The sequence below is a fragment of the Pteropus medius genome, unplaced genomic scaffold (genome assembly GCF_902729225.1).
Source record: "Pteropus medius unplaced genomic scaffold, Ma_sr-lr_union100, whole genome shotgun sequence".
Classification (NCBI taxonomy): domain Eukaryota; kingdom Metazoa; phylum Chordata; class Mammalia; order Chiroptera; family Pteropodidae; genus Pteropus; species Pteropus medius.
In genome coordinates, this window is record NW_024349798.1 from 863,270 (window position 1) to 881,706 (window position 18,437).

The window sequence follows — 18,437 nt, forward strand, 5'->3', positions numbered from 1 at the left end:
AACAGTTTTAGTCTTGAAAGTTTGTTTAAATCTGACTAGTTAATAGCCAAGTTTGTCCTTTAGATCTATCTTCTTAAGGATTCTCCATCCCTAGTGCAAAGAGAATCAATTTACAACTTAGTACCTGAATAAAAAAAAGTATTTTTTGGTCCAGGTGAAATATTTTATAGTTTCTCTTTAGGTAAAGTTGATTCTCTTTAAAAGGAGGCTCATGTCTAAGGATATATTTTTCCTTATTCCATTTCTACACTATTCACTGCAAAGAGAGCAGTGAGGCACCTCCAGAACTCAAAATTAAAGTTATAAAATAAGCATACAATTGTATAGGTGAAATCAGAAGTCACACTAAAAGTCAGAAAGTATTCCAGGTAAAACACAGCAATAGAGCCAGAAAATATAAATACCGAAAAGGCACTAGCTTGATGAGCAAAGAACATTTCTGAACACAAAGAGGAGACTCAGCTTGTGTGCTAGTGCAGGCAGGAGAACCAAACAAGGAGTGATTCCAGGACCAGACTGGGGGCTGCTGCCAACAGAGACCTCGTAGGTCTTGTTTGTTACCTCCAGTGACCAGCCACATGTTGAGCGAATACTGTCTGGCATCCTTCCTTATTACAGAAATATTCCAAACATGAGAATGAAGACAGCTAGTACCTATAGTCCAATGCCACAATCCATTAAGATGACCCACCTTGAATAAAAGAACAGGAAGATGTAGAGTCTAGGAAGCAGAAGATACAACCCAGGAGAGCAGGAAGGGAAGACTCTGAGTAACAGCTGAGGCCCACTCCAGTTTGGAGAGAAAAGACTGAGGGCTCGAGGAGGGAGGTTTCTCAGGAAAAAAAATGGAGTTTTGAGATTTGATGCCATCCTTGGTAATTTGAAACTTCAAGAAACAGAAAAGGCAAATAATTCAAGGAGAAAAGAAAGAAAATTCAAGAAAAGTGAACAGTTGATAGGAAAGGAAATATAGAATATATAGGAAATATTATTTACAATAATTTATTGTGTTATGAATGTTAGGGAAAGAGGCAACGGGAATGGAGCTACAAACTAAGCAAATATCATACCAGGATGCCCATAAATAATATCTAAAATGAGTATATCAAAAAACAGCAGTAAAAGTGTATTTATTTAATGACAGCTCCAGAAGAAAAGGCTGAGTTAAAAGTTAAAAGTGTATTCAGTTTGCGAAGATAAAAAATTCTGGAGACAGATGGTGGTGATGGTTGCACAACAATGTAAACGTACTTAATTCCACTGAATTGTACAGTTAAAAATGGTTAAAATGGTAACGGTTATGTTATGTATTACCATAACACAAATTTTACCATGATTTTTTTTAAAAAAGGAATGAAGTGCTGATACTTACTACAACATGGACAAATAATGAAAACACCATTAAGAGAAATAAACCACACACAAAAGGACAAAAACTATGATTCCATTTATATGAGGTATCTAGAATAGGTAGATTCATAGAGACAAAAATTAGCAATTACTAGGGGTTGGGGGAACAGGGAATGAGGAGTGACTGCTTAATGGGTTTCCTTTTGTGGTAATGAAAACATGGAAATAATAATGTATCATACCAAAACCATTGAACTATATACTTTAAATAGGTGAATGATATAGTGAGTGAATTATATCTCAAAGCTATTAAAAAAAAAAGTTGTACATGAACGTTCAAAGCAGCACTAGACAAAAGATGGAAACAATCCAAATGTCTATCTCCATCAACTGACGGATAAACAAAATGTGGTAAATCTATACAATGGAATGTTGTTCAGCCATAAAAAGGAATGAAGTAGGGACATATGCTACAACATGGATAAACCTTGAAAACATTACACTTATGACAGAAGCCAGACACATAGTGTATGATTCCATTTATATGAAACCTCCAGAAAAAGCAAATCCCCAGAAAAAACAAATCCGTAGAGACAGAAAGCAGATTGATTGCCATGGGCTGCAGGAGAGTGGCGGATGGATGGGTAGGGGGTTTCCTTTAGGGGTGATGAAAGTAGTGATGTACTAAATGCCACTGAATTGTGCAGTTTCAAGTGCCCGATGTGTAACGGTTTATGTGATGTGTATTTTACCACAATAAAAAATTGTGGTCTACAGCCATGCCACCCTGAACACTCCGGATGCTGTCTGATCTTGGAAGCTAAGCAAGGTCGGGCGTGGTTAGTACTTGGATGGGAGACCACCTAGGAATACCAGGTGCTGTAGGCATAGAAAAAAAGAAAAAAAAAAAACAACAACTGTGTCTTGACTGGAAAATGTGCACAAGGAAACATTCAGGGGTGACATCAATGTCCTATATCTTGTTTGGGGTGACGGTTAATACAGTTGTATACATTTGTCAAAACAGCGAATTTCACACAAGATCTGTGCATTTTACTGTATGTACAATATTCCAATTAATAAAAATAGTTAAAAGTAGGTGCCTCTAGGGAACAGGGGGAAAGGTTACAGGGGACTGCTTTTTTTTCTCATTAGAAACTTTTTGTACCACTTTTAAAAAGCCATATACATTAACTCATTTGGAAAAAAGCTAAAATGTAATTAAAAATTTCCCCATTCCAACCTAACCAAACACATCACTTCGCCCGTGGTTCCAGTCGGGAGACTGAGTTAGCGGAGCAAGGAGTCGGGCGGGCTCCGCAGCTGAGGTCCCGGCTGGGAACGCCTACGTGGGCAGTCCCCAGAGTTTATCCACTGCATGTGCGCCTTCCCGCGGGGGCTGGGACTGGGTTCCGGATTCCACTGTCAGGAGGCCAGGAGGGAAGACCGTCGGGGACAAAATCGTAGGTTCCACAAATGACAAGGTCTTCGATCGCTTCCAGAGCCAGCGGCAGAGACTTGAGGTCCTGGGCGCGTTTTCCAACGGCCTGCCAGTTCCCGGCCTCGCGGCGCAGCCGCTCCCCGCGTTCGGAGCGGATCACCCGCCACTGTGCCGCGAGGGCGAAGGCGGCGCTGGAAGCCGCCAGCCTGTCCATTTTTCTTGAAGGCAAGAAGTCTCCCCCTTGATCTCCCCTCCGTTCCCTCTCCCCACCTAAAAACCCACCTGCAGCAGCCATATCATTTGAGGGCAAGTGGACAATGAGACCAGAGAAGCCACGCGGGCGCCATGTTTGATATAATCGAGAGATGGCGCCCTTAAGAGCAGTCAGTGACAACTGAAGCCAGGATGTCGCCATATTTTCTGAAGGCACCTTCCGGGTCTCTCAACCCGGGTGTCCATGGCCAAGCTGCCAAGAAGCGAATAAACGCCGAGGGGGTTGGTTTCTCCTCATCAGAATCCCTGAACCTCTAGCAACCAGTCCCTGCTACCTCGGTCCCCTCGGCTGCGTTCGGATGCCAAGGCTGGGAGGGGCTGCGGCCGGGGAGCCCTTACTGCGGACGACGAAAGCTGAGCCCGGGGCGGGGAGGCGGTGGCCCCGGGGCCAGGCAGCCTCTGCTCGGGGTTGGGAGGCCCCATGGCGCCGCCCCCAGCCCCGCTTCTGGCACTGACAGCCGAGGAGACCCGACCTGCTTGCAAAAAGCCCGGGGACGTGAGCTTCGCGGAGGTGGCCGTGTACTTCTCCTTGGATGAGTGGGGATACCTGTGGCCAGCGCAGAGGGCTCTGTACCGGGACGTGATGCGGGAGACTTACGGCCACTTTGGCGAGCTTGGTGAGGCCCGGGTCAGAACAGCCCTCTTTTTTCACTGGGGTTCACAGACGAGATGATATAGAGGGACCCAGAATATTGTGAGCCCTAATCTTTATTCCACCAACAGCACCAGCTATCTCCTATTCCCAGGGCTTCAGGTACCCCCTTGGGAATCCTTCCATCCTGCATCCGCTTCCTTCAGGCAGGAGCACTGAGACTGTTCAGTTAAGAGCATAAGTTCTGAGAAGTGCCCTCACCCTGGCAGGGGGATGCCATCTTCCCAGGGCAGCCTCTCAGGCTAGCACTGTGATCCCTGTTCTCTCCCAGGATTCCCAGGCCCCAAACCAGCCCTCATCTCTTGGATGGAACAGGAGAGTGAGGCTTGGAGCCCCGCCGCCCAGGATCCTGAGGAGGGGGAAAGCGTGGGAGGAGCTGTGAGAGGTGAGGGATTGTCCCAAGCCTCCCCGACCTGGTGACCTGGCTCCAGGGCTTCCTGTCTAGCAATGTTTTCTTTCAGATTCCACTCCCAGCATCCCTAGAGGAATGAAAGAGCCACCCGATGTTGGATAATAGAGGAGGAAAGAAGGCAGACCTGGTACAGTTTTCAGAACTTGGGACAGTCATCATGTTGAGACCAGAGTAGGAGAATCAGGAGCCCAGGTCCAAGACTCAGGTTTCCAGGTCCCTGTGGTAGAAAGCACCATGCATTTTCCTTTTTCAGAAACAACTAAAACTCCCTAAGAATGGAAGTGGCTTCAGATCCACCTTTCTCATTCCTGAAACAAAGCAAACTAGTACATGACAAAATGCCCAGTAATGGACAACTCGGCTCTTCTCCCCTCAGCCCCGCCCCCCAGCAGAGTGATTTCCAGCACAAATAGGATTCCTCATCTGTAAATGTCCTTACCTTAAAAAAAAAAATCAAGAAAACATAATAATAATAGCTACTGCTTTTTGAGCATTTGCTAAGTGCTTAACGTGCTTGTACTCATTTAATCCTCCCAATAACCCCGAAAAGAAACCATTGATTCCCATTTGATACATGAGGAACGGAGGCCCAGATAATTCACTCTTAAGAGATTTGAACTCTATTTACCGTCCTTTAAAGCCTGCGTGTTAATCATTAGGCAATACTTTTCTGGCACTTTAAGTAAAAGCACCCCATAACATGAGACGGTCTAAGCAAATGTGTTTTAAAATGTAATTTAATTCCTATTCCCAGGAGTTGACCCAAACAAAAAGGAAGAGGAACCTGAAGAAGGACCAGGAGCCAAGGGACCCAGAAAGACTCCTGGGATGGAGAAGCCAGAAGGGCTGGTTAAACGCAACCCTGACTCAGCCATCAAGACTTCGGCAAGAGCACAGCCACTCACAAAAGCTGCCTGGGACCAGAACATGGGTACGCGGCCCCAGGTCCCGGTGCCCAGCGTGGACGCTCAGGCCAGCCAGCGGCGCCACGTGTGTGCAGACTGTGGCCGCCGCTTCACCTACCCATCGCTGCTGATTAGCCACCGGCGCATGCACTCGGGGGAGCGACCCTTCCCCTGTCCTGAGTGTGGCATGCGCTTCAAGAGGAAGTTTGCAGTGGAAGCGCACCAGTGGATCCACCGCTCCTGCTCTGGGGGGCGGCGGGGTCGGAGGCCTGGGATCCGGGCTGTACCTCGGGCCCCAGTCAGGGGTGACCGGGACCCACCCGTGCTGTTCCGGCACTACCCGGACATATTTGAGGAGTGTGGGTGAGCGACTCCCAGAAGCGGAGTTGAGCCTGACCTTACCTAAGGACTGACTGGGCCCTGAGTGGGGCTCCTAAGTCAGGGACCTGAGAATAGAAATTCATCAATTAGGCTTCCCTCAGATATCTCTCAAGTTTCCAAACTTGTAAAAAGGAAAGTGCCTGTAAAGATTCAAGTAGATTAAACTTGACAGCTCTCTCTCCAGTCTTTTTGGAAAAAAAAAAAAAATGAAGAGAGTGAGACACTGGACTTTTATCAAAAATGCTATCTCACTAGCAGGGGCAAGCAGGATCTTTTCACTGCCTCAGAAAACACCATCTTGCTGCTTATCTACCTGAGAGATAAATGCTGAGGGGGACTACAGCTGGGGAGCAGGCCCAGATGGAGGGCATGGGTAAGCCCTGGCTAACTGACATCAGAAGGCAGCCCGGGAAGTGAAGTGGGCGCAAAGAGTACAGAAGCCCCAGCACAGAGCTGGTCTCTGCAGCTTGTCCCAAGGCATAGCTGGTATCACAGGCCCTCCCCAAGCCTCACTATTTTATTTGTAAAATGTGGATTACTAATATCTACCTCAAAGGAAAGAGTTACTGTGAGACTGAAATTTTAACACAATAGTATGTATGATAGTAAATGTGCAATAAACATCTGTCAAAAGTGAATTATTGACATTTTACACCTCAGAAAGTTTAAAGAAGCCTGCTAAGGATGCAGGGCCTGGATAGCAATAGCCCCACTAGCCATGTTTTACAGATGATTAAACTGAGGCTCAGAGAGAGGAAGTGATTTGTCTCAAAGTTTCATTGCTTTAAGGCAACAAAGCTGGAAACTGACACAGAGCCCAGGTATTTCTACCACTTCCTCTGAGCACTCAGATCTGGAGAGAACATGGGTCAGGGGCTCAGGCGAGGGTGAGGTAAGAACTGAGATTTGGACAGGGAGCCAGCCAGAGAGCAAACAACAGCAACTGCAGAACAGGTTTTGTGGTCCTTAGTTTCTAGCTAGATAGAGGTCTCCCCTTGGTGCTAGGGGTGGCTCCTCAGGATGCGGGGCTCAACCCTGTCTGGGGGAGTCTCAGCAGGAAACTGAGAGCCTCACCAAAGCCAGTGACCTTTTACTTAGAAAGTACAATCAGCATTCAATGACTTGTTGGAAAGACTGCTAGGCAATAAGGGAATTCCCAACTGAAGAAGGCTGACCCCATTCATTTTATTCAGCAAACACCATCTGAGGCCTCTTTGCTGGGCTCCAGGAACACGCTGACTCAGTAGAGAGTGATTGGGGCTGTGATGAAGGATGTCCAGAAGCACCACCTAACCCATCCTGGTTGGTGATATACCAGAAAATGCAGCTTGGAGAAGGAGGTGGTTGTGCCTCCCATAGCACTGGGAAGGAATTGATGTGTGGGGAGATTTTCAGGCAAAGGGAGCAGCAAAGAAGCCTTGTTTTATAGAAAGGATAAAAATTGGACAGTATGGAGTAGAGATTGAGAGCATGGGCTCTGGAGTCAGACTGTTTGGGTTCAGATCTTGATTTACTTGCTTTTTAGCTGTGTAATCTTGGGCAAGTCACTTACCCCAAGTTACCTCTCTGTGCCTTTGTTTCTTAACCTATAAAACCTGTATAATAACAGCAACTACCTCATAAGATTGATGTAAGGATTAAATGAGATAATATAGAAGAGTGTCTTGTACATTAGTATTTAATAAGCATTGGTTATTGTTATTATTCTAATACAATACAAAATAGTATGTGAGGAGGACCAAGAAGAGACCTGGGCAGGTCTTCTGAAGGAAGTTTTCCTGGAGGAAGTGCTTCTAATTGGCCTTGAAGGATAAGAAAGATTTTAACCAGGATAGGCATGTTTGAGGAAGGGTCAGCAGTTCTAATTGACTGAAACAGAAAAAAACAAGTAATGAATAATGGAAGACAGATGCAGCAGAGAGGTGGTTGCCAATCCGGAAAGGCCACAGATTCCAGTGGAGGAGCTTAAGGTTTACCATGTAGGCATTGGGGAACCATAGAAAGTTCTTAAGCAGGAGCAGGGCTGTTTGACAGGAACATATTTGACATATCAGAATATGTCTTTGTGCGACTTGTGGGAGGAGACTGGATATTAGAGACCTGATGGGCATCTGATCCTGGATAGAGGTGATCAAGAGCTGGGACCAAGCTAAAGAGCAAGACTTTTCTTGCAGTTGTTTTTGTTTCCTGACCTTGGAATTGGGAAGAAAGATACACACACGAGAGGCTTTTGCAATAGAATCTGCATGGCTCAGTGACTGACAATATGAGCTGTGAACAAGTAAGTCCCAGAGATTTCAAGCATGGAGAGCTGAAGCAAGGGAGCACAACACCTGGGCAAGGGGCAATTGGGATTGGGAGGGTGTGCAGGCCAAGGGGTAACCATACTGAAGAAGGGTGAGTCAAAGAGAAGGTGGAGCTGGAGAGAAGAGGTACCACCAAGGAGAGGGGAACAGAATCAGGCACAGTGTGTTAAGTGCAGCGTTGCCCAGGTCAGCATGGGGCACAGGGTGAGTGCTGTCTGCTCATTCTTTCTTGTTTATCAATTTAACATATCTAGTAAGCATTTACCATGTACTACATACTATTCTGTGTGCCAGAATATAACTGGGAAAACAGACATAGGAATCCTCTTGAAACTTACATTTGAGTAGGGTGGGGAGACAAGTGATAAGCCAATATATAAATAAGACAAGGTACCATATTGCAAATAATAAGCACTACAAAGGAACCAAAACAGAAGATGTACTGCAAGTGCCTGTTGCAGATGAATACCTATGTGGGGCTTGGTGAGGAGGAGAACTTGAGCTAAGTTCCAAATGGTGAGAATAGCCAAGGGAAAATGGGTTGGCCTCACAGGATGTGCAAGTGGGGCAGGGCAGAGTATCAGAGGCTGGGGGGGTGGTTTGGGAGATGAGTAGAGGGGTTTCCAAACAGGAAACAGCAAGTGCCATGCTCTGAGGTAGGATGAGTTTGGGTGAGGTACAGAAAGTACACGGGTGGCTGGATTGAGGAACTGAGGAAAAGATTTACAGATGAGCTTGGAGATGGAGGAAGGGTACAGGTCATAGTGCTCTGGCTTGTCATGATGCAAAGTTTAGATTTGATTCTAAATATATTGGGAAGTCACTGGGTTGTTTTTGTTTTGTGGTATGATATCCATAACGAAATTTACCATTGTAAATGTACAGTTTAGTGGCATTAAGTACATCCACATTGTTGTGTAACCATTGCCACCACCCATCTTCAGAACTCTTTCATCTTCCCAAACTGAAACTTTGTATCCATTAGACAATAAAGCCCTATGCCTCTTTTCCTCAGCCCCTGGCTACCACCATTCTATATGTGTCTCTATGAATTTGACTATTCTAGGTACCTCATATAAACCACTGGGGGGCGGGGAGGATTAAACAGAGTATCAAGGTGATCTGCTTTGCATTTTAAAAACCCACTGTGACTACTCTGAGAATGGGCTGCAGTGGGCAAGTAGAGAGGAGATGTAGAGCTGCAGGACTGGAGGTAAACACGGGAAGATGAATGGACAGAGCCTGTCTGTGGGCTGCATGTGGCTGAGAGCATCAAAGAAGCCCAGACAATGATAAAGTTTTTGGCTGAATGAGGAGGACAGAGAAGCCCAGTTCCTGGGGTGGCCCTGAGGGCGATGACAGGGTGGACTATAGCATTTTAGAGCTAGAAGGGAGCTCTTAGAGCTGTCTGGTTCAATGTTTTAAGCAGGGTTTGGGAAGCAAAGGTTGGAATAGGTTTCATTGTTGAGGGGTCTCTCCGAAGGACATGGGGAAGAAAGCTTTTTCCACAAAGCGTCACATGGGAATATTGTTCCACAGAACAGGCTCTGAGAAAGGCTAAGGCTCGAAAGGGGAAGGGCCTTACTTAAGATCACACAGTTGAGTTAGTGGCAGGAGTAAGCCTGGACCCAAACCTTCCAAATTCTCAGTTGGTACTCTTGCTGTTTTCACTACACCAGGATGCAGTGCTGGATGAATGGGAAAGGCAAAAGGCTGAAAGCCCAGAGACCAGCTAGGAGACCCCAGGCCTAAGTCAGCAAAGGTCTGAGCAAGAGGAGCCTACGCTGAGAGATGTTAGAGGGTATCTTTTGTGAAGCCTGTCACCCTTTCTTCAGGGCAATTTCACATATCTCCCCAACACTGAATCATGACATATTTTTTTTCCCCATGACATGACACTCTTATTTATTTTTCAGTATTTGTCATATTATAGCTCGTTATTTTAATTTTTTCTCTTTACATTTATATGACAGTACGGAATTGTATGTGTGCCCAGAGCAGCTCTTCTGACCTCCTAGGTCTCTTCTTGCACTACCCCATATTACAACTGTATCTTGGTAACCTGGCCTAAAATCTCACCTCTTTGGTTGCTGAGATTGTACCTTCAATAATTTGAGGCAATATAGCATGGGTTCTGGAGTCAGACTGAAACTGGAGGGCAACTGAGTCCAGGGCTCATGCTGCCTGTGCCACCCCACCAATAGACTCATACAGGATTTGGGATATTTAGAAGAGGCGTTTATTGTCAGAGCACCTGTGATCTGAGAAGGCAGCAGGTTAACACCTTTGAAACTGCCTTGGTTTCTCAGTCCTGGGTATTTAAGGAAAAATCTGGGCATTATTCCAAGAGGTATGTGATGGTTCCAGGGGGTCTGTTTTGCCTCACGGAGCCATTTCTCTGGCAATGTGGTTCTCTAGTGGCATTAGCAACTCAGGAACAAAGATGGGAGTAGTCTGGAAAGAATGCTAAACCAGAAGGATTGTGATCAATAAGCAGAAAGGCATTAATCATAAGTTTCAGGGCAATTTTCTATGGCAAGGGACATTTCAAGCTCTGGATCAAGCCTCTGAGGACAATCTATTGTTAAGCTATGAGGAAAGAAAAAGTGAAGCCTGGGATGTTGTGAGGCCTCTACTACAGGGGTCTCAATCGTGCCTTTTCAAGATTGCTTGGGTTTGAATACTGCCTTCCCCATTTACTAGCTATGAGGCTTAAGGCAAAGTCATCCCTCTGTGCCTCAGCCTCATGATTCAGAAGAGCATTTATCTCTTAAGTGTTGTGAGGGTTAAATGAGTGAACAGGCAAAAGCACTTAGAACAGAATCTGGCATATAGTAAGTGATCGGTCAAGGTAAGCAAAGGTTATTCATGTCTTAGTCACATCACAGAACCAAGAACAGCTTTGCATATTCTGTTCTGTTAGGAGAGCTTGGAATCGGGAAATCGGGAGGCACATTTAAATGGAACATTACAACAACCAGCCCTGTCATCCAATTTTTTATACAATTACAACTTAGTAAGTTGAGACTTCAGTTCGTTTTCACAAGGTTAGCAGGGGTCAGTAAATTCAAAGTATTCATGTTGCTTTTCTGGATCCGGCCTGGAGTAGGCAGCAGGAAGGAGTGGAAATGTCTCAAATTTAGGAGTCTGAAGACTGAGTGTCATTAATAGGCTGCCTGCCTTGGGTAACAACTCGGACTTAGCTTCCTCTTCTGTGAAATAACTGAACTCTAAGGCACTGAGAGGCATTTGGCCCAATGTCCTCAGTTAAAGAGCTAGTAAATGTGTGGAAATACCACAGATGGAGATAGACACATACATAGTACATAGATAAACAATCTTTGGAGGGATATTTAAGAAACCGTTAGGAATAGGGTGGGAGGAGGCTTCACAGAATATTATTCTGTAACTTGTAAATGAAAAAAGAAATTGAGAAGTAAACTAATTTGCCAAAAAGTATTTTTTCTTAAATAACGGTCACTAAGTGGGTCTTGTTGCATGGATTGAGAAGGGAACATCAGGCGAGAGGCCTCCTGACCTTATCTCCCCTTTTGCCCAACCCCTCCCACCTCCGTCGCCCACGCACCCAGCCTCACCTTTCACCAGCCCAACATCTGACGCTGAAGTGGCTGTGGCCATCTTAACTACGGGCAAGGGGCGCTCTCAAAGCAGCTTTCAGAACAGCAAAAGTCGAAATTTGAGGGGGTTAATAAACGAGGTCATCAACACCAGACTGACATTGAAGCTGTTAAATGTCTTTCTCTAAACTTGAAAGACGCTAGAGTACCACCATCTTTTTTGATGAGGCCTTCATTTTCTTGGTCCTGGGACCACTGAGTTCTTGGAACCTGCGGGTTCTGGAGTCCTAGAGTGGCCCCACTCAAAACTACTTCCGGTAGGTTAAACCCGCCCGCCCCCAGCCCCTTGAGGCCGAATTTCCAACGTTTCTCCTTGGCAGTAGTGGGGGGATATGGGATAGGTTTGGTCTGGAGACCCGCTCCCAGCTTCTCCAGGAAGGTGTTGGAGAAAGCCGGGAGGTGTGGTGGGGTGGTGGGGTGGGGACTATAGCGTGCTTTGAGCTTCCTAGACGGAAAAAGGAGTTCTATGGAAAGTAACCTCACAGGGTGAGTTGATCATAAATTCTTAATTGGGCAGGTCATGACAGGTGGTCATGCCCTAGGCCTATAACTTCTTTAATGAAAGGTTTTAAGCCAGCCCTGGCTATTGTTCTTGTGCATCTAGGTTAATACACTTTTGAAATACCAGAAGTAATTCCCCTCGATTCAGAATAATATTCCGTGAAGCCTCCTCCCACCCTATTCCTAACAGTTTCTTAAATATCCCTTCAGAGGTTATCTATGTACTATGTATGTGTCTATCTCCATCTGTGGTATTTCCACACATTTACTAGCTCTTTAACTGAGGACATTGGGCCAAATGCCTCTCAGTGCCTTAGAGTTCGGTTATTTCACAGAGGAGGAAACTAAGGCTAGTTGTTTACCCAAGGTCAAGTAGCCTATTAATGAGGGGGTGTTAACCCTCAAGAGAGCACATAATCTTATTAACTATCCTGTAATCCAATCTCCACTTTGTTTTCTCCAGTCTTCCTTGTCTCCTTCTTAATGTCAAATGCATAAAAGAAATTGCAAACGTGTATTATTCTCCAGAGCATTTGAAATCTTGCTCCTGGCATATGTCAGTTTGGCTCAAACTCCTATAAAATTTATCTACAGGTTTGGATGTTTTTTACATTGCTACTGTATTTCTTCCTCAAAGAGCAGGGGGTGTCTGTGGCTGGTGCAGAGGGCAATGGACAGGGACATGATGGGGGAGACCTACAACCACCTGGGCATGCTCCTCGAGGTCTGGTTGTCCCTGATCTCTGTAAAAGGGAAGGGGTGGATGAGATGGACCATGCAGTGTGCCTGACTCATTCCGCTCCTGCCTCAGGTGACTCTTTTCTATGATTCCCCACCAGATCAACCTAACTGAAATTCATAACTGAGAGTCCTATGCCAGACTCCTGTGGCTCTCCAGGACTTCCTGCAAAAACTTCAGAACCTGTGCCACAATGCGAAGGCCCATGGCATGCTAACCTCTAATTCAAACCGTCTTTCCCTCTAGGCAAGCAATCTCATTTAGTTCCAGCCAAATAGAATCTTGGGTTTTTGTACACCTCTAGTTTAAGGAGCTTTAAGGCTTTGCTCTTGCTATTCTGTTCTGTATACACTAAACTTCCAAATATAACATCCTTCAATGCTCTTCTCAAGTTCTGTCTCCAAGATAATCCTGGAGCTCTTTTGCCCCATGCTGGAGTCTCCTCAGAATCGAGGCTCTGTGTCTATCTCTATAGCCCTGAGTATAGTCTGCCTAAAGGTCTCCACACCTGTGCCAGCAGAGCTCATACCTGGTATCTCTCTCCCTTAGTGTAAATTTAGAGCTTAGTGTAAACTTAAAGCAGTAACTTTATCTTGGGTCACCAATGTCTCTAACAATAGAACATTTAGAACAGTGCCTGGCACCAAGAGGTGCCTGATAGGTTTTCTTTAAATGAATACATATGTAGTCTTAAGAAAGGTTTCTTGAGTGGTTAGGGTTCTTCCCCAGGATTCCCAGATCCCAAACCAGCCCTCATTTCCCAGGTGGAATAGGAAACCCAGTTGTGGAGTACAGATGTTCAGGATCATCAGTAGGGAGGAAGACTAAGAAAGACAGAAAGATAAGAAGTGGGGGCAATGTCTCAGTTCCAGCTTGAAGGGAAAATGTTCTGCTGAGCAAGAAACATTCTCTAGTTGTTCCTAATTTTTTTGCTGACCTGAATTTATGACACGTAGTGGAGACTGAAATCTTGGCCTTCTCTTTCTCACTTAATTTACTTTAAGATACCCAGTGGTCCCATGATCAGGTCACACTGCATGAGATATCCAAACTCTAGATCAATAGCAGTGTATGAATTCAAATTCAGGATGGAGGCAACTCACCTTTCTGTCTCCAGGTCCTGGACTCTATAACAGCTGCTCCTCTGGTTGTGGGTATCTCCTCTGGTTGGTCCTGAGATTGGTGGAAAATATCCCTGATTCATCAGCCCCTCAATTGGTGAACACAGTCTAGGGGCTGCTTCCAGGGGCTAGGTACCTACCTGAATGCTTCTGCCACTGTGAAAGTTGATTCTGTCACCTGAACATGAGTAGACCTTGGAGAATTAACAGGGCAAGTTTTGAATCTGCTGTGTTTCACAACAGCCACTCAGAAAAACAATATATTTGGAAAGGACCAGGAGAAAAAGTCTATTTGGGAGTTGTTATGAACCCCTGAGATCAGAAACACTGATCTAGTCTATGTGCCTGTAGCCAGGGCTCCCTGTAACCAGGACTTTCCCACCCACTCACCGCCCCATCTGCACCCAACCTCAACACGTGGCACTCATGCGATACCCTCGTTCCTGCCCCAAGTGCAGTCGTGCTTTGCCATCACCTCTAACCTGGCCCAGTGCACTCGCTGGAGAAGGACCCTTTGCCTGCAGCTACTGCGGCACCTGCTTCCACTACAGCAGGTAACCTCTCGTGCTTCCAGCTGACTCACATAGGCAAGAGATCCTACTCCTGACCCCACTGTGGGAGGTACTTCAGCCAGACGCGGTCACCCAGTGATGGGCCGAAGCCCAATTATAAATGGCGTAGCCACAAAAAAAACGTCCTTATTCCCAAAAGCGGAGCCGGCGGGTCAGGGCTGGAACCGCGGTAACCAGACGCTGACCTCGCGCCGCGCTGGGTGGGGCCTCCGCCCGCGGGCGGGACTGAGGCCGCGCCTCCCAGCGCGGGGGGCGGGCCGGGGACCGAACGGGGACTTCGTGGCCCGCTACTTCCCGGGCCGCTGGCTCTCTCAGGCGTGGTGGGGTGCCTGCTTCCGCACTGGTAGCCATCGCGGCCATTTGGGCAGCCGAGCAACCCGGAGACCCTGAGGTGGAGTCATCTGGGCACAACTGCGTAGGAGCCAAGTTCGTGAGGCCGCGTTGCCGCCATTTCTTAGGAAGGCGCTCTCCAGTCCTGATTCTGTGTGTACCCACGGCCACCAACTCTTCGCTTTTAGTCATCCGCGTGGTCCCTGAAGAGGCTGCCTCCTGCGCCCCGGGTCTTCTTGACCGCGCTCCGCCCCTCGGGCTGGCGGGGCAGGCGCTCTCGACCACGCGAGGCCCCGCGAAGCCAGGCGCGGCTTTGGCCTGTCGCCGGGGCTGGCGCTTCCCATGGCGCCGCCTCCGGCTCCGCTGCCCGCGCGGGTACCAGAGGGGGCCGCCCTCGTGGGGCTCAGACCCGAGCCCGTGAGCTTCGCGGAGGTGGCCGTGTACTTCTCCCCGGAGGAGTGGGGCTGTCTGCGGCCGGCGCAGAGGGCTCTGTACCGGGACGTGATGCGGGAGACCTACGGCCACCTGGGCGCGCTCGGTGAGAGCCCTATTGCTCGCCTGGGCTCACAGACCTGTCCACCCAGCCCAGTCTCGGGGCCCTGCAAGAGGAGTGGGAGGCCCTAGGCCCGGGACGCCAGGACCGCGGGGGTGAGGGGGGAGCGGCTTCCCCGCAGTGTGGGGTATATGTCCTTCTTCCCCAGGATTCCGAGGCACCAAGCCCGCCCTCATCTCCTGGGTGGAAGAAGAGGCTGAACTGTGGGGTCCAGATGCCCGAGATCCGGAGATAGAAGAGTGTATGACAGAGGCAGACACAGGTGAAGTATTGGGGACTCTGCGTCATGGGGACTTCCTCGTCCCGCTACCCTCTACCAACTCCTACTTTCATCAGTTTCTTCTCAGAATTGCTTCCCCAGCTTAAGGTGATTATGCCTGGGTCCTGCCTAACTTCTGGATCCAGCCTAGAAAGGGCCTGTGAGCGTGACCAGGCCCTGCTGTGGTGCGGGTTTCTGGCATACGTGCCACTCCTCTCCCAACTGCTGTGGATCTGAGCCCCTCAATCTAGTTGGTCTCTAAGTTACGTTGAACTCCATATCATCTCTCCTGTTTTCCTACATCTAACTCCTCTGCCACCTTCTGTGTTTTAGTTTACTTCCCTTTTGTTGTATATTTTTTAGCAGTCTCCTTTCTCTTGGTTTCCACTGTTTTCTTCTAGTTCATCCTGTCGACCTGTTGCACAATGCCCAGCTCCTCAGAACTTGTCCTTGCCAGACAGGTTAATGTCTCTGTGCTGTTCCTGCTGCCTGAAGCATCCTTAAGCATCCATTCACCCTGCATGATCCAGCTAAAATGTCATCCGTCTCTTCCCCAGCCATTTCCCCAGCCCTGAGATGGAATGTACTGTTTCTTCCTACTCTGTCTCTGCTGCTTTTCTTTCTGTCCTCTACAGCTGAGGAAAAGGTGTTACTCCTAGCTTCCTTGCCTATACTAAGCTGAGTCCCAGAGGAAGCTATGGGTCTAGAAGGTGGCTATACCTAAGAGGCTTCTCTGTCACCATATGGGGTGCGGGATTCAATGACCAGGATAAGCCAGGGTCTGAGCTCTCCCCTTATCTCCCAGCAGATTCCAGAAACAAGGAGGACAAAAGACAAAGAGAAGGGGCCGAAGCACTGGGGAAGATCCTTTCTATGGACACATGGCCTCCTGAGCTGAAGGCTCTCAAATCCCCTTCTGCTGGGCTCCCTTACAGTTTGGAGCAGCCGTACAAAGTGCCACGCCGGGGTCGCCCCCCACTCTGTGCCCATCCCCCTGTCCCCAGGGCAGACCAGCGTCACGGTTGCTACATGTGTGGGAAGAGTTTTGCCTGGCGCTCCACCTTGGTGGAGCATCTGTACACCCACACGGGCGAGAAGCCCTTCTGTTGCCCTGACTGTGGCAAGGGCTTCAGCCAGGCCTCTTCTCTGAGCAAGCATCGGGCCATCCACCGTGGAGAGCGGCCCCACCGCTGCCTGAACTGTGGCCGGGCTTTCACCCAGCGCTCTGCCCTCACCACCCACCTACGGGTCCACACGGGTGAGAAGCCCTATCGCTGTGCTGACTGTGGTCGTTGCTTCAGCCAGAGCTCTGCCCTCTACCAGCACCAGCGGGTCCACAGTGGCGAGACACCCTTCCCCTGCCCGGACTGTGGCCGTGCCTTTGCTCATGCCTCAGATCTTCGGCGCCATGTGCGTACCCATACAGGCGAGAAGCCCTACCCATGCCCAGACTGTGGGCGCTGCTTCCGACAGAGCTCCGAAATGGCAGCCCACCGGCGTACCCACAGTGGGGAGCGCCCCTACCCCTGTCCTCAGTGTGGCAGGTGTTTCAGCCAGAAGTCAGCCATGGCCAAGCACCAGTGGGTCCATAGGCCTGGTGCCAAAGGTCGCAAGGGCTGGGGTGCCAGTGGGTTGCCCGTGCCCCTGTCCTCTGGCCAAGGGGACTTCGACCCACCTGTGGGCTTCCAGCACTACCCAGAGATATTCCAAGAGTGTGGGTGATGGCCTCAAAAGTGAAAAGACAAAGGGTGAAGATCTAGACGTTGCCTGAGGCCCAAGTTGGGCTCAGTCCTGAACCTCAGTGGTGGTTCCAGTGGGCTTACAGAATTCCTTGTGCAAGAGTTGGACCTTGGGGGTGAAAACCATCTTATGTTAGGCCCTCACTAGCTTGATCTGCTGACACTGCCCTCTGTACTGTCCCAGACCCTGGAAGCCCCCTTTGCTGAGTTAGGGTTGAGGTAATAACCCCGAGGAGACCTCAGCTGTGGGGAAGAAAAGGCTGTTTCTCAGATGTGTTAAGAGGATTGAGGTAGAGGAGAACCTTGTTTTACCTGTTGTCGTTTTACTGCATAAGTTAATAACTGATGGCCATGTATTTTTATTTATTAGCCTAGCAAGCATTTTAAAATGTTACAAATTATTGGTTAAGATTTCACACAAAAGTCCAGGTTTCTGGCTTCCCTTGAAAAATCCAAAGATTTGGCAGCTCGACCTAAGCTCTCACAAAACCACAGTTGGAAGCCGGGGACAACCTTCCCCTTCGAATGGAGCCAGCGTTTGTGCCCTCTAGTTCGGTATGCCCTCCACTCCTCGTTAACTCCTGACCAGCATCAGCTGGCACCCATGTCTCTGGCAAAGCAGGCCTTCTCCATCTGTATTTTCCACTTGTTTATGTGATCTGTTGGACTTCTGTGGCCATTGGAGTTTGCAAACCATGGTCTATGGCATTCGAGTTTTCCTGAATCAGTGATTCAGGAAGACAGCATATATGTGAAAAGGTGGCAGGAGAGAAGTAAAAGCAGGCTTTATATCACCTTGCTTACATTGCATTTTATGGTTTCCAAAGTACTGTCTTGTCTATCAACTTATTTTACCCTCTTAACTGCCTGAGGAAGGGAGCGTCTTGCTTGGCAAAAACAGCCCAGTCAGGACTGAATCTTTTGCCCCGAACCAGTGGCATTTCCGCCGCACCACAGCACCGCTTTCAGCTGCTCGATAGTTCTGGTTTGGAAGGGGAAGGCCCTGAGAGCACCCTCCAGTCTTCGGACCTCCCTGGGAGAGCACTGCGGCTCAGGCCTTAGTGCTCTAGACCCAGCTCGGAAGAGATCTGAGCTCCATCCTTCTGCAGTTGGGAACACTGAGACTGGGTAAGGCTAAGCAACCTGTTCCAGATGGCTGGGTTCTTGGTTTACTGCTGTCTTTATCAAAACATTCCTGAATTTCTTGCCAGTGTCTCAGCCAGGGTTTGGAGGTATCTGCTCACTACCTTTGAGGGGACCCAGGT

At 48.2% G+C, this 18,437-nt stretch overlaps 2 protein-coding genes, 1 long non-coding RNA gene and 1 pseudogene across 6 annotated transcripts; 3 read left to right on the forward strand and 1 right to left on the reverse strand.

Moving 5' to 3' along the window:
* Positions 1 to 2,119: 2,119 nt before the first annotated feature.
* On the forward strand, positions 2,120 to 2,238 carry LOC120620645 (uncharacterized; annotated as a pseudogene).
* A 464-nt stretch (positions 2,239 to 2,702) lies between these two features.
* Positions 2,703 to 5,621, forward strand: ZNF688 (zinc finger protein 688). Of its 2 annotated transcripts, XM_039884513.1 has the most exons (3): positions 2,704 to 3,681; positions 3,988 to 4,101; positions 4,883 to 5,621. In XM_039884513.1, exons 1-3 carry the CDS (start codon positions 3,486 to 3,488, stop codon positions 5,398 to 5,400), a joined length of 828 nt encoding a protein of 275 aa, XP_039740447.1. In that variant the 5' UTR covers positions 2,704 to 3,485; the 3' UTR covers positions 5,401 to 5,621. The 2 variants fall into 2 exon arrangements, with proteins under 2 accessions (XP_039740448.1, XP_039740447.1); XM_039884514.1 differs by lacking the exon at positions 3,988 to 4,101 and having other exon boundaries at positions 2,703 to 3,681.
* Positions 4,096 to 14,516, reverse strand: LOC120620088 (uncharacterized). 2 transcript variants are annotated; one of them, XR_005657742.1, is made up of 4 exons: positions 14,303 to 14,516; positions 13,860 to 13,913; positions 13,702 to 13,771; positions 4,096 to 4,345 (listed from the first exon to the last, which is right to left on the reverse strand). It is a non-coding gene; the product is annotated as an uncharacterized LOC120620088 (long non-coding RNA). The 2 variants fall into 2 exon arrangements; XR_005657743.1 differs by lacking the exon at positions 4,096 to 4,345 and adding an exon at positions 5,787 to 10,186.
* A 28-nt stretch (positions 14,517 to 14,544) lies between these two features.
* LOC120620086 (zinc finger protein 764-like) lies at positions 14,545 to 17,982 on the forward strand. Of its 2 annotated transcripts, none has more exons than XM_039884511.1 (3): positions 14,545 to 15,159; positions 15,323 to 15,436; positions 16,239 to 17,982. In XM_039884511.1, exons 1-3 carry the CDS (start codon positions 14,964 to 14,966, stop codon positions 17,153 to 17,155), a joined length of 1,227 nt encoding a protein of 408 aa, XP_039740445.1. In that variant the 5' UTR covers positions 14,545 to 14,963; the 3' UTR covers positions 17,156 to 17,982. The 2 variants fall into 2 exon arrangements, with proteins under 2 accessions (XP_039740445.1, XP_039740446.1); XM_039884512.1 differs by having other exon boundaries at positions 14,548 to 15,159; positions 16,242 to 17,982.
* Positions 17,983 to 18,437: the final 455 nt, after the last annotated feature.